This window comes from Elephantulus edwardii, unplaced genomic scaffold (assembly GCF_000299155.1).
Source record: "Elephantulus edwardii isolate Elephantulus edwardi_28Jun2011 unplaced genomic scaffold, EleEdw1.0 scaffold00140, whole genome shotgun sequence".
NCBI classification, from domain to species: Eukaryota; Metazoa; Chordata; class Mammalia; order Macroscelidea; family Macroscelididae; genus Elephantulus; species Elephantulus edwardii.
This window is the reverse complement of record NW_006399890.1, coordinates 823,824-839,423: the sequence shown is the minus strand read 5'-3', so window position 1 is coordinate 839,423 and position 15,600 is coordinate 823,824. Positions and strand designations below refer to the sequence as shown.

The following is a 15,600-nucleotide window of genomic DNA, read 5'->3' as shown; positions in this document are numbered from 1 at the left end:
TCCCCACCTGTGGGCGCGCCCTTAGGTGCTCTCCCGGGTAATCAGCAATGCCCCAGTAAATACAGATAAGATCCTACCGGCCTTTCTCCTGCCAGGTTAGTTCCTCAACAGCTCGCCTGATAGCTCCAGGTGATGTCTGGATCCAAGGTGGTGCCCTGAGGAAATGTTCTTAATGTATGCTTTCTTTAGTGTAGTCATAGCCTCATGTGGCTTTTGAACTCTGAAATATGACTGTTATAACTAGGAACTCAATTTTTTTTATTTTATTTACTTTGTATTTCTTTGACTTTAAGTTAAAAATAGCCGTATGTGACTAGTGGCCACATATGAGAAATCATGATCTATTCCATTGCTTCTGCTTGCTTTTTAATGCTCTCTGGTGTACATCGATTGTCCACATTTCACCATCCTCTTTCACTACTGATGATCTCCTGGGTTACCTCCAACCCTCAGCATCAGAATACTGCTGCAGTGACCATCCTCATACAAGTCCATTAAGCATTGTTGTTAAGTGCTGTCGAGTCAGAGGTGTATCACAGTGATCTTATGAACAAAAGACCTGAACACTTGTATAACTTTCATTTCTCCAGGTTCATAAGGTTTCCAGAGATAAACTATTCCTGAAGTGGATGCCACTCCTGATTCCAAGCTTGTTTTAATCAGGAAGCTCCACCAAACACTGTCCACCATGGGTAACCTTTATCGTATCTGACACATCAGTGTCACAGTGTTCAGCATCACAGCAACCATGAGTTACCTTTGTACAGCAAATGGACAGACAAGTACTCTACGACCTACAAGAATGTTTGACCAAAAACAATTAAAACCAGGCCTGAGAGCCGCGGATTAAAGCCACCCACCTTTGGCTTGGTAGCATCACTTTCTGTCCACTAGGCCAACTGAGCTTTCTTGTTGATGTTGTTGTTGTTGTTAAGTGCTGAACACTTGAGTGTGATTTCACCCAAGTAACTACTAGATAACTGGGTCCTCACAATGCTTACCTACAGTGAGTAAAGGTTCCTGTCTTTTCACTCTTTCTGAACACATTCCAGTCTAATTGTATCAATTCTAGTAGATGCAAAGAGTATATTACTTGTATTTTGGTTTCTTCTTCTGTGAATTCTTGCATCCTTTGTCTATTTTTCCTTCAGAGGTGCAGTTTTTACCTACTGGTTTTCAGGAATTTATAATGTATTCTTGATTTTAGTTCTGTGTTTTGGTTTATTTTTTTTCTGTATTGATGACATTTACTCATAGTTATAAAATTCAATCTTTATTGGATTGTACAGTCTTGTTTAAATTTTTTTTTATTGTGATTTTAATGGGAGTTGAATTTTCAATGAATTTTTAATGAATGGGTTTTCATTCATTTATGGTTGCACATTTTCCTCCCAGCCCTATATTAGTTTTAGATGTCACAGATAATTTTCTGTTTTAAAAGATAATTTCTCTTTATTGTAGTCATTTAACTTTGTTGCCCTTGGTTAAACAGAAAGCATTAATTTGATCCTATCAAATTAGTTACTGTTTTAATTTTATATATTTAAGTCTTTAGTCTTACTCTCCACAATGGGTGACTTGTTTATATTAACACACCAGTGACACAGCTTCCAATGTGACAGCAGCCACCATCTACCTTAATACAGTATTGACAGACAAGTACTAAACTCAGAAGAACAAACTATGAACAAGAAAGCATATATATATATATATATATATATATATATATATATATAAATATCCCCAAATTATAAAGTAAGCTTCACCAGGCGAGCTTTAATGGCTTAATGGCAAGAAGCTACACTGCAATCCCAGAGGCATGCAGTTCAAATCCACCAGGTGCTTTGCTGGAGAAGGAGGGGCAATCTCCTCCTGTACCAGTCAGATCTGAGTTGACAGTACACACACACAAAATAATAAAATAAAAATAAATTAAAAAAAAAAGAAATGTGTCTTTAAAAAAAAAAAGTAAGCATCACCAAGCAAGTCCTTCCCTTCTGCCCTTCCACCCAACACCACCCTCACCAATATAGAAAACTGCTCAATAAATCTGTGTACCTAATACCAGCAGAGATTGGGTGAACCTACTAACTTCTGACAAGTATAGCTCAGGCTCTGGTCATGCCCATCATGTGTCTAGGTACTCTCTGGCAAAGAAGATGGTGCTCTGCAGCACAGGCTGATGCCCATGGTGCCTGTGAGTACTACTGTTCCCAGGTGAATATGATGGCACTCTAGCCACTGGGATTTCTCCAAAGCCCTGGTAAGCAGTGATGTCAGTGTAAAGACTAAGGTGTGCCTGATTCAGGCCACAGTCTTTCCAGTCACCTACTATGGATCTGAGAGCTGAACAGAAAGGATGACAGAAAAGGGTTGATGCATTTGAATTATGGTGTTGGAGAAGATTGCTAAATATTCTGTGGACTGCCAAAAGAACAAACAGGTTTGGAGAAAGTGCAGCCAGAGTGCACCTTAGAGGCAAAGATGATAAAGCTTTGCCACCGATATTTTGGACATGTTGTTAGGAGAAAGACATCATGCTTGGAAAGGCGGAGGGTCAGTGAAGGAAAGGAGGACCCTCTGTGAGATGGATTGATGTAGTATCTGCAATGGTTGACTCAAACGGTCAAGGATGATAAAGATGGTGCACAGTAGGATAGAGCTCAGATCTATTATTCATGAAGTTGCTATGAGTCATATTCATCTCAGTGGCACCTAACAACAATATTGTGGTTCATCTGTGATAGAGTATATCAAAGATGTGGTATTAATCCACAGTATTCTAGTTGGTTTTGAGTTACTTTGATCCTCCATTGGGTTTTTGAGGGTGGAGATTGCCCATCTTTCTCCCATGGAACAGCTGGTAGATTCAACCTCTGGTTGCTTGGTGTTGTTATGTGCCATTGAGTCAACCCAATTCAACCTGTGAGGTTGTTGTATGTGCTATGGAGTCAACTACAACTCATAATGACCATAGAACAACAGCTATGAACCATGCCCTATTCTATGCCATCCTTGCGCTCTCTGAAACAATTGAGCTCACTGTTACAGTTACTCGGTCAATGCATCTCATTGAGTGTCTTCCTTTCTTACACTGACTTTCCGTCTTCCGTCTTTCCAAGCATTATGTCCTTCTCCAAATATTTGTCCCTCTTTACAACCCTCAAAGTATGTGAGACAGAGATAGCTATTCTTGCCTCTAAGAAGCACCTATGTTTCACTTTTACCAGGACAGACCTATTTCTCTTGGTAGTCCGTGGAATAGTCAGTACTGTTCTCCATCACCACAACTCCAACTCAATTTTTGTCATCCTTAATCACAATCCAATTTTCAAATGTATAGCAAGTAAAGAAAAGACTATGGCTTGGATCAGGTGCACCTTAGTCTTTAAACTGACAGCCTTGCTCTTTAGTACTCTGGAGAAGTCTTTGACAATAGATTTTCCCAATGCAATTCATCGTTTGATTTCTTGACTACTGCTGGTACCAACAGTATTGCACATCCAGGTAAGATGAAATCATTGACAACTTAAGTCTGTTCTCCATCTACTGTGATGTTGTCTATTGATCCAGTGGTAAGGATTGTTTTCTTTAGGTGAGGTGCAGTCTGATTGAAAGCTATATTCCTTGATCTTCTGCAACATTGTTTCAAGTCCTCACTTTCAGCAGGCAAGGTTGTGTCATCTGCATAACACAGGTTGTTGAGCTGCTCATTTTGTGACCCACTATGCATGTCCTCTGAAAGGGTCAATCCTTGGAAAAAGATACCATGTAGGAAAAGGTGGAGAGTGAGGAAAAAGAGAGGAAGATCTTCAGCAAGATGAACTGATACAGTTACTGTAACAATTGGTTGAGCATGTGAGAGATAATGAGTATGGCACAGGATAGGGCAAGGTTTAGATCTTTATATATATAGAGTAGTTATAGCTGACTTGATGGCAGCTAACAACATACCATAAGGAGTCCTTGCAATGTTAACTATGAATCTCATTTTCTTTTCTCTGTACAATGGACTAATTTTCCTGAGATCATCGTTCAAACAATGTCTTCATAGATTTTTTTTTTTTTTTTTTGCTAGTAGTCCTCAGAACAGAACAAGAAAACACTGCATGGTTCAAAATCAAGAAGGGAGTACATCAGGGATGCATCCTGTCTGCATACCTTTTCAATCATATATGCAGAACAGATCATTCAGGAGGCTAGGCATTATGAGGAGGACTGTGGCATCAGGATTGGAGGAAGACTCATCAACTTACACTATGCACATGACATAACCTTGCTTGCTGAAACAGAAGGACCTGAAGCACTTGCTGCAAATGGTCAAGGACTGTAGCCTTCAATATGGATTAAAGCTCAACATCAAGAAGACAAAAAAATCTCACTACTGGGCCAATTGACAGCACCATGATGGATAGAGAAGAGATTGAGGTTGTTAAAAGTTACAGCTTGCTCAGCTCCACAAAATATACTTTTGGCACCAGCAGCCAGAAAATCAAAAGAGAGATTGCAGTAGGTAAATCTGCTGTCAGGGACCTTTCTAGAGTACTGAAAACCCACGATGTCCGTCTAGAGGCTAAGATGCACCTGATCTAGGTCATGGTCTTCGCAATTACTTGCTTTATATCAGAAAGCTAGATAATAACTAAGGATGACAGAAGAATTGATGCCTTTGAATTATGGTGCTGGAAAAGAGTCTTGAACACACCATGGGCTACCAAGAAAACAAATGGGCTTGTCTTGGAGAGGGTGAAACCAAGTTTCTCCTTGGAGACTAGGATTTTGAAGCTCTGTCTCACATACTTTGGGCATGTGGCGGGGAGGGACCAATCCTTGTTGTTGTTGTTTTTGTTGTTGTTATGTGTCATCGAGTCGCTTGCGACTCATAGCAACCCTATGTACAAAAGTCCTAAACGCCGTTCTATACTGTGCCGACCTCACCATCTCAGACACACTCATTTCCACCACTCCACTCACAGAATCGATCCATCTCATCGAGGATCTTCCTCTCTTGCGCTGTCCCACCACTCTCCCAAACATGATGTCCCTCTTCAAGGACCAGTCCCTCCTTGCAACATGCCCAAAGTATGTCGGATGAAGCTTCATAATCCTTGACTCCAAGGAGCATTCTGGCTTCACCCTCTCCAGGACAAACCTGTTTGTTCTCCTAGCAGTTCATGGTATATTCAACACTCTTCTCCAGCACCACAGCTCAAAGGCATCAATTCTCTATCATCCCTATTCACTGTCCAACTCTCTGATGCATAGCACGTAATTGCAAAGACCATAGCCTGGATCAGGCACACCTTAGTCTCCAACCTGATGTCGTTGCTCTTCAGTACTCTTGAGAGGTCCTTCACAGCTGACTTTCCCAATGCAATTCATCTCGTGATTTCCTGACTGCTGTTACCAAGAGCGTTGACTGTGGAGCCAAGTAAACTAAAACTGTTAACTATCTCAATCTCTTCTCCATCCATACTGATGCTACCAATTGGCCCAGTGGTGAGAATCTTTGTTTTCTTGATATTGAGCTTCAATCTGTATTGAAGACTGCAGTCCTTGACTTTCTTCAGCAAGCGCTTCAGGTCCTCAGTTTCAGCAGCAGGGTTGTGTCATCCACATAACATAAGGTGTTGATGATTCTTCCACCAATCCTGATGCCACATTCCTCCTTGTACAGTCCTGCATCTCGGATGATCTGTTCTGCATACAGATTGAAAAGGTATGGAGACAAAATACATCCCTAACAGACCCCTTTCTTGATTTTGAACCATCCAGTGTCTCCCTGCTCTGTTCTGACGGCTGCCTCTTGGTCCAAGTATAGGTTTCACATTAGTACAATCAAATGTTCTGGGATTCCCATTCTTCTCAGAGTCAGCCATAGTTTTTTGTGATCCACACAGTCAAAAGCCTTTGCATAGTCAATGATGCACAGATAGACATTCTTCTGGTATTCTCTGCTTTCTGCCAAGATCCATCTAACATTAGCTGTAATATGCCTAGTACCACGACCTCTTCTAAATCCAGCCTGCACATCTGGCAGTTCTCCATTGACATATTGTTCCAAACGTTTTTGGATAATTTTTTAGCAGAATCTTGCTTGCATGTGATATCAATGATATTGTTTGATAATTTCCATACTCTGTTGGGTCACCTTTCATTGGAATGGGAACAAATACTGATCTCTTCCAGTCAGTTGGCCAGCTGGCTGTCCTCCAGATTTCCTGGCACAACTTAGTGAGCATATCCAGGGCAGCATCTGTTTGTTGAAATCAATCAATCGGTATGCCATCAACTCCTGGAGCCTTGTTTTTTGCCAGTTCCTTCAGAACAACTTGAACTTCCTCCTTCATCACCATAGGCTCTTGCTCATATGTTATTTCATGAAATTCCTCTGTGTCAGCCAATTCCTTCTGATACAGTGACTTTGTCTACTCCTTCCATCTTCTTTTGATACTTCCTGGATCATTTAACATTCTACCCAAAGTATCCTTAAGTATTACCACCCGTGGCTTGAATTTGTTTTTCAGCTCCTTCAGCTTAAGAAACATTGAGCGCGCCTGGCCCTTTTGATTTTCTAACTCCAGCTCTCTGTACATTTCATTATAGTATCTTGCTTTGTTGTCCGGGGCTGCCTTTAAAATTTTCTGTTTAGCTCTTTGATTTCTTGGTTTCTTCCTTTAGCTTTGGCTTCTCGGTGCTCTAATGCAATACTCAGAGTCTCATCTGACATCCATCTTGGTCTTTTCTTCTTCTTCAGCCTTTGTAATGATCTTTTGCTTTCTTCATGGACGATTTTCTTGATATCCTCCCAGCGCTCATTTGGTCCACACTCATTGGTGCTCAAGGCCTCAAATCTTTTCCTGAGATGGTTTTGAAATTTGAGTGGTACAGACTTAAGGTCATGTCTTGGTTCCCATGGACTTGATTTAATTTTCCTCAGCTTCATCTTGAACTTGCATATGAATAGTTGACGGTCTGTCCCACAATCAGCACCCGATCTGGTTTTCACTGCTGATATTGAGCTTCTCCAGTGAGTCTTTCCACAAATGTAATCTATTTGATTCCTATGCATACCATCAGGTGAGATCCATGTGTATAGCCTGTGTTTATGTTTCTTATAAAAGGTATTTGCGATGAAGAAATCATTGAATGTGCAGATGTCTATACTTCTATCTCCAGCCTCATTTCTCTCACCGAGCCTGTGTTTTCCAGCTGCTGATCCTTCTTCCCTGTTCCCAACTTTGCGTTCCAGTCGCCCATTACTATTAATGCATCTTGATTGCATATTTGATCTATTTCTGACTGCAAAAGTTGGTAGAAATCTTCTATTTCCTCCTCTTTGGCTCTTGTTGGTGCATATATTTGAATGATAGTGGTATTCACTGGACTTCCTTGTATGTGTGTGGATATTATCTTATCGCTCACCACATTGTATTTCAGGATAGATCTAGAAATGACTTTTTTAATTATGAAACCAACCCCATTTTGTTTTCTCACCTTTTCATTCCCGGCATAGTAAATCATATGATCATCTGATTCAAAGTGTCCCATGCCAAGCCATCTCATTTCGCCAATACCTAGTATGTCAATATTTATGCACTCTCATTATTCTCAGGAGGGTGGAAGGACAGTGCAGGAGAGGAAGACCCCGGATGAGATGGTTTGATATAGTAACTAGGAAAATGGGGGTAGGTGTGTTGGAATCAGTGAGAATGGCTCAGGATAGGGGAGGATTCAGAGCTGTTATACATAGGGTTGCTGTGGGTTGCAAGTGACTTGACGACACATAACAACAACTGAAAATATTTGTTATATACTTCATATAAACATTAATTGCTTACCTTGGTTCTTTTAACTGCTAATTTTTTTCCTTGTTCAAATACCATATTTCTGTTATTATGAGTAATTTAGTGGAGGTAGGATTGTTACCTGTTTAAATTATTAAGTGCCTAAAAGAAGTCATTGTTATATTCTGAAATTTTCCCCCCCACTGAGTCAGAGTAGTATTTCAGAGGCAAAATTGAGATATAATTGAGTAGAAATTCTTTGGAAGCACTAGGATGGTTTCAAATAATTTATTTACCTGTTGTATTATTAATTCTGTACCATTGAATGTATTAGTTAAGTTATATAATTATCAAGGTTTTTTTACCTTTGTGGGGGCTGGTGTTAGGCTAAACAGATACTCACTGGCATATTGTTGTTGTTAGGTGCCATTGAGTTGAGCATGACTCATACCGATCCTATAAACAATAGGTCTGAACCCTGTGCCATCCTCACAATCTGTGACACACTCAAGCCCTTTGCTGCACTCACTATTATAAGTATACCTGGTCAAGAGTATTCCTGTCTTTGGCTGAATATCCACCTTTCCAAGCATGATGTCCTTCTCCAAGAAATAGCATCTCTTAGCAACATGCTCAAAATAAGCGAGACAAAGTTTTGTAATTTTTGCCTCCAGGGAGCATTCTAACTGCTCCTCTCCAATACATAACTGTTTGTTCTTTTGGAAGTTTGTGGGCTATTCAGTACTTTTCTCCAACACCACATTTAAGGCATCAGTTTTTTCTTCTGTCATCCTTATTCATTGTGCAGCTCTCAGAAGCATAGCAAGCAACTGAAAAGACCATGATCTGAATCAAGCATACCTTAGTCCTCAAACTAACATCATTGCTCCTCAGTTGTTTGAGAGGTCCTTGACTACAGACTTTCCTGATAGATGTCTCTTGATTTCCTGACTGGCATATTAGCCACATATATAACCCATTGCTCTCAAGCCATTTCCAACTCATAGCAATTTTATAGGATAAAATAAGGCTGCCCTAATGAGTTTCCATGTTCCAATTATTAAAGAATATTTACCATTATTTTTCCTCATTTTGATTGATTTCCAATCTGGGGCTGTACCTCTAATACTATCACTGTTTGTGCTCCTTTACCATTTGTAGGGTTTTCAGAGGCCTGCTGTTTAAGAAGTAGATAGCCAGTCCTGCTTCTAGTCTATCTTAATCTGAGAACTCTATTATAACCTGTCTATCACCGGTGAACCTTGTAGCATTTGACACACCAGTAGTATAGCTTTTAGCCTCACGGTAACCCATAAGTTACCTTAGTACAGCAAACTTTCAAGTGCTGTAATGATTAGAACAATGAATTCCCCCAATAAAACAGACTGGCAAATTTGTGTTGTCCTTGTAATAGTGAATCAGGCACATGATATAACCGTGGTTGCTAATGGTGAGGAAGACTTGAAGCATTTGCTGTAAAAGATCAAAGAATACAGCTTTCAATGTGGATTCCATCTCAATGTCAAGAAAACAAAAATTCTTACCGCTGGGTCAATCAATAGGCAGCACACTGTAGATGAAGAAAAGCTTGACATTGTTAACAGTTTCATCTTACTTAGATCCATGATCAACATTCTCAGTACTAGCAGTCAGGAGATTAGGAATATTGCAGTCAGGGACTTCTCCAAATTACTGAGGAACAGTGATGTCAGTTTGAGGACTAAGGTTTGCCTGATCTAGGCCATAGTCTTTTTCAGTCACTTGCAGTGCCTGTAAGACTTTGAGCAAGGATGACAGAAGAAGAATTGTGGTATTGGAGAAGTTTACTGAATATCCCATGCACTACCAAAAGAAGAAAAAAATATATCTTGGAGAAAGTACATTCAGAGTGCTCCTTGGAGGCAAAGATGACAAAGCTTTCTCTGACATACTTTGGGCATGTTGCTAGGAGAGGCTATTCCTTGGAGAGGGACATCTGCTTGGGAAGATGGAGGGTCAGAGAAAGAGACACAGACCCTCAACCAGACAGATTGACACAGTGACTGCTGCAGTAGGCTCTAGTGTGCTAGAATGTGAGGCTGGCACAGGATATGACAGCATTCAGATGTGTTTTTCATAAAATCACTGCCATGGGTCATAGTCAACTTGATGGCACCTAACAGCAACAACAATAGGTTCCCAAGGATGTAACTCTTCACAAAATCAGACTTATATCTTTCTCCTATAAAGTGGCTGGTTGGTTAGAATTGTCAGTCTTTCTGTTAGCAGCCAAACACTTGAACACTGGCCACCAGAGATCCTTGCAACGAAGTCTGTCAATTAAGATCCAACAAGGCAAAGGACCTTTCCTCTTTCTCACGGCTCATCCTTCCCCCACACCAAAATTTGGTTTTGATTCTACTTTAGAGGTTTGCCAATAGTTTAAGAATAGGTTAGGTTTATATTTGTACCCTAAAGAGCCTGTTAAAGTTTGAGTCTTGTTTTAGAGAAAATAGGATAAATCCCAAATGTCAAGATGAATCATTCAGCAACATATTTATTGAACATGTATAGAGACATCACATAAGATCCTCTGTGTACATTCAGTCCTGAAATTTTATTTCTTACCGTTAAGTTTACATAACTTTGCTCTTTTAGCTCCACTCTGTATGTGGATAGATTTGTAGCACATACTTATACTCTTGTTGAAATGTCAATTCTCAAGCTTCTGCACTTTTCCATATCTACTCATCTGTCTGTATATGTATCCACCTGTAAATTAATGTTTGTCATTAACAGGTAATGTTATTATGTACGATCGAGTTGACTGTGACTCAATATGACACTTTGAAAAGTGGCTCTGAATCTTGCCCTATCCTGAGCCAGTCTATCTCCAACACACTTGACTCCATTGCTAGAGTCACTATGTCAGTCCATCTCGTCAAAGGTTTTCTTCATTTGTGCTGGCCTTCCACCCTCCCAAGCATGTTGTTCTCCAAGGACTGGCCTCTCCTGATAACATAGCCAAAGTATGTGAGATGGAGTTTTGCCATTCCTGTATCCATGGAGCACCCTGATTTCACCTTCTCTTGGACAGATCTGTTTGTTTTCCTGGAAATCCATGGATGTTCAGTACTCTTCTCCAGCACCACAACTCAAAGACATCGATGATTCATCTGTCATTCTTAGTCATTGTCCAGCTTTCAGATACATAACAAGTAATTGAGAAAACCATGGCTTGGATCAGGCACAACTTGGTCTTTAGGTTGATAGTGTTGCTCTCCAACAATTTGGAGAAGTCTTTTGATAGCATATTTTCCAATGCAGCTTGTCTTGATTTCCTCATTGCTGGTGCCAAAGGTGTTGATTATGGATCCAAGTAACATAAAGTCATTAACAATTCCAGTCCTCTTTCCATCTATCTTGAAGCTGCCTATTGATCTGGTGGTGAGGATTCTTGTTTTCTTGATGTTGAGAGTAATCCAGATTGAAGGCTCTAGTCCTTGATACTTTGCAGCAAGCTCTCAAGTCCTCCTCACTGTCAGCAAGGTTGTGTCTTCTGCATAATGCAGATTGTTCATGAATCTTTCTCCGATCCTGCCACACTCTTCTTTGTAAAATCCAGCTTCTCAAATTTATTAGCATATAGATTGAACAGGTATGGAGAAAGGATACATCCCTGACACACTCCTTTCTTGACTTTGAGCTATGCTATGTTCCCTCTTGGTCTAGGTACAGATTTTACATGGGCACAGTCAGGTGTCCTGGGATTCCCATTCTTCTCAGTGTTAGCCATAATTTATTGTGATCCACACTGTCAAAGGTAGGATTGTATTTTTAGTGGTCCATCTTTGTCTAGAATTTGTATGCACCTCTGTTTCTTCCCTTTTTGAGTGTTGTTATGCTAATCACACTTTTACTATGCAGCCTTTCTTTTACACTTAACAAGAACTTAGTGAAATTAGTGAAGAAAATGTCAATGAGCATTTAGTCAGCTTTTCCGCTATTCTTAGACAGATATGGGAAGACAGGTATGTGAAGAAATGGCATCCATCTGCTACGCCACTGCTGGCATGCTAGCTACTCTCCTTTCTCAATCCAGAAAAAGTGCCAGGCTCCCTATCATGAATGTGGAACTCTCCACACTTTCACATTTTTCTATTTAGAAATGATTGGTAAACATCATTATCTAATAATAAGATTTCTGGTTTGGTTTTGGTTTTTATAGATAAAAAAAGCAGGCTCAAGGAAGTTAGATTAGTTATTCAGAATTCTATAACTAATATATGACTACTCTGGATTTTAGAGTGGAGGGAGAAGAAATAGTTTTCCCCCCCTAAATTAATTTCTAACTGGCAAGTTTATATAAATGAGAAAAAGCATTTTGTATTCTGTTTCAAAAAAATGAAAGCATGAATTAGTAACTTATTATTCAGCCCAAGGCATGTGAACCATAAAGTTTCAGATCTTACTCTTTTTTACTGCTTGATAATCCAGGGTTATATAGAAATAAACTATTATAACTAAAATGTTCTTAGATAATCCTAAAGGGGCTAGCCAGATAATTACAGTACTGGTTATGTGTAGGTTATGTGTACAATAGAAGAACATTCCTTTTACAGTTGTATTATCTCAGTTACTCTCAATTAAAATTCTTTTAAAATTGTATCATCTCAAAAGTTTGAATCAGTTTTTTTCCTGAAAAAATTGAAAAATTGAATCACTTCTTTTCTTGAATATCCCATGGACTACCAAAAGAAGAAATGAATCTGTCTTAGAAGAAGTGCAGCCAGATTGTTCCTTAGAAGGTGAGACTTCGGGGAGCTCTGGTGGCCTAGTGGCAAGAAGCTGCACTGCAATCCCAGAGGAACACTGTTCGAATCCACCAGATGCTCTGCCGGAGAAGGAGGCGCAATATCCTCCTGTACCAGTCAGATCTGATTTGACGGTACATGCACACAAAATAATAATAAAGAAAAAAAAAAAAAAAGAAGGTGAGACTTCTTACCAGGAAGGGTAAGACTTTGTTTTCCATGCTTTGGCCATGTTAGAACAAAGGCCAGTCCCTCAAGAAGGATATCATGCTCGGAAAACTAGATGGTCAAAGAGGAAGACCCTCAATTGAGAGGGAGTGACACAGTGACTACAGCAATGGGCTTAAGGAAAGCAGAGAACGACGAAACAAGTTTTGTTCTGTTGCATAGAGTCACAAAGTATGAGCTGACTCATCAGCACCTAACAACAGCATTCAAAGATGGTCTGAGGAAAATGAGAAGTCCTTGTAGGTGCCCAAGTCATGTCGGAATGTACATTCCTTGCCAAACAAGAAAGAATGCGAGTGACCAACAGACAAGGATTTTTAGTTAGAACCAGGCGTTACTTATTTTTAAAAATGAAATTAAATAAATCAATGATACTTTATCATGTAAAACAACTTACCAAATATGAAACGAGTTCCTATATTAGGAATTTAAAATATATTGGTTTTTTGGTTGCTGGCTCTGTGTGTGTGTATTCTTACTGTTTGGCTTGTGAGCTTAGTGCTTTTTTGTTTGACTCTGTTTATTTATAATGTCTCTCTTTCCATAATGCAGACGGTATCCAACTGTTGAAAAACGAGCCAGAGTCTTCAATGGAGCAAGTTATGTACCTATTCCTGAAGATGGCCCCTTACTTAAAGCACTGCTCTTTGAACTTCGGTTATTGGATGATAATAAGGACTTTGTGCAGAGTCGTGACAGCTGTTCACGCATCAATAAAACGTCTGTTTACGGACTCCCGGTAGAAGGGGAAGAACTTTGGCCAATTGTTGCTTTTCTGAAGAATGGCATGATATATGCTTCTGTTCCACTAGTTGAACAAACTTTATCTCCTCGGCCACCATTAATTAGCATTAGTGGAATTTCACAAGGCTTTGAACTTCTTTTTGGCGTACAAGATTTTCTTTATTCAGGTCAAAAAAATGAGGCAGAAATAAATACAAAATTGAGTCAGTTGCCTGATTTGCTGCTACAGACTTGTCCATTTGGTACTTTGTTGGATGCCAGCTTACAGAATTCATTGGACAATATGAATTTCGCTTCTGTGACTCAGCTGCCAAAGCAGCCAGCTTGGAAAACTGGAACATACAAAGGAAAACCACAGGTTTCTATTTCCATCACTGAAAAAGTTAAATCTATGCAATATGATAAACGGGATGTCGCTGATACGTGGCAAGTCACAGGAACTGTAACTTGCAAGGTGAGATTTTTCTCTTGCTAATTCTCATACCATTTACCATATATTGAGAAGAATTTACTATTAATTTGTTATTTATTTATTATTATAAAAATTTGCAAACTGTATTTTACAATGTTAAATGACATTTTTTTTCTTTTTATCAGAGCAGTAGTCATTAGACGCTATGACAATGTGACATGTTATATTATCTTTTTGCATTTCTTACCACCAGTTGACTCCGAGTTCCTGGGGGTGCAGTTAACAAACTCAACTAGAAGTGTGTGTGTCGGTTTTAAATACACTGCTGTCATAATAAAAAATACATACCAGTTGTATTGTTAGGAAAAATACGGTTAACAACTTCCAAAGTGAAGTGTTTTAGAGTCTGCCATTTCTAACTCATAAGTAATTGAACCTTTTTTTCCCCTTACAACTTCTGTGGAATAAAATTGGAGAATTAACCATTTCTGGTTTTATATCTGTGGCAATAAAAAATGCAACTACAAGAGGAAACAAACCCACTATTGTCCCATCTGTCAAGCAACACTATGTGATTCAGAATCGAACCATCTGCTCCACAGAGTTCAGTGGTCATAATCTTAAAGAAGTAGATTTTTAGGCCTTTTCCACTGTGCAGTTAAATTCAAACCAGTAACGTTCTAGTTAGCAGCCAAGAGTAACTATTTGTTTCTGGGGACCTTCTAGGGAGCTCTGTCAGCATAGTTTATACAGAATTGTATTGCTACTCCAAAGGCGACAGTTTGAGTAGAGGAAAATGGACAGTCTTCTTTTATACCATTTACAGCCTCCGAAACCCAATGGGAGATCAGGAATGAGTCAGTTCCTACTCCTTGGCAATGAGGGAGAGAAAGGAACCTATGATATGTGTTGTTGTTGTATACCATTGAGTCAGAACCGACCCATAGCTGACCCTCCAGAGAGTTTTCAGAATCTCTAAGTCACATAATACTGCCTGTCTTTCTCCTTAGGAGCATCTAAATTTGAACTACGTGCCTCTGAGTTGGCAGCACAATATTTTTCCCTTTTTTTTTTTTATTAATATTAATGAAAATTTACAGAGACTTTGGATTTCCATTTATTCACTGTTAAATTTTTCTCCCTGCCCCTCTCCCCTTTCCCCCTACACTCTTCTCTTTGAAAAGTAAAAGAAAAATTCTTTCATTGTTTTACGATCCCTACCCCCAGGTTCACTCCACTAGGCAGCCTTCATTCTGGACTCCTGTCATGACAATAATACCTAATCACATATCCCTTTTAAACATTTTTCCTCCCTCATCTATTTCAGTGCAGTATACGGCAGCACAATTCTTTACCACTAAGCTGTCAGAACCCTTTTGTGATATGTAGTATGGTATTTGTGTTATTGTGTTTTAATGTTGGTAGGCTGTCCCAAGTTTATTGCTTACAGGACTTTAGAGCAGTTCCTTTTCTTAGTCTAGATACAGGTTATCAAGATGAGAAACTTTCTTCTTTTAAAAATAAATCTTTTAATTGTGGACAATGACTAGGGAGGATAGAAGGAGAATTGACGCCTTTGAGCTGTGGTGCTGGAGAAGAGTATTGAATGTACCATGGACTGCCAAGAAAACAAACA

General features: G+C 39.4%; 1 protein-coding gene across 1 annotated transcript in view; it reads left to right on the top strand.

The window, feature by feature from the left end:
- The window catches only part of AP5M1 (adaptor-related protein complex 5, mu 1 subunit), a 44,275-nt gene that overhangs the window by 7,786 nt on the left and 20,889 nt on the right, over positions 1-15,600 (top strand). The window contains exon 2 of the mRNA XM_006894328.1: positions 13,361-14,006. Coding sequence (XP_006894390.1) covers positions 13,361-14,006 — 646 coding nt within the window. The remainder of the gene's footprint in view (positions 1-13,360; positions 14,007-15,600) is intronic.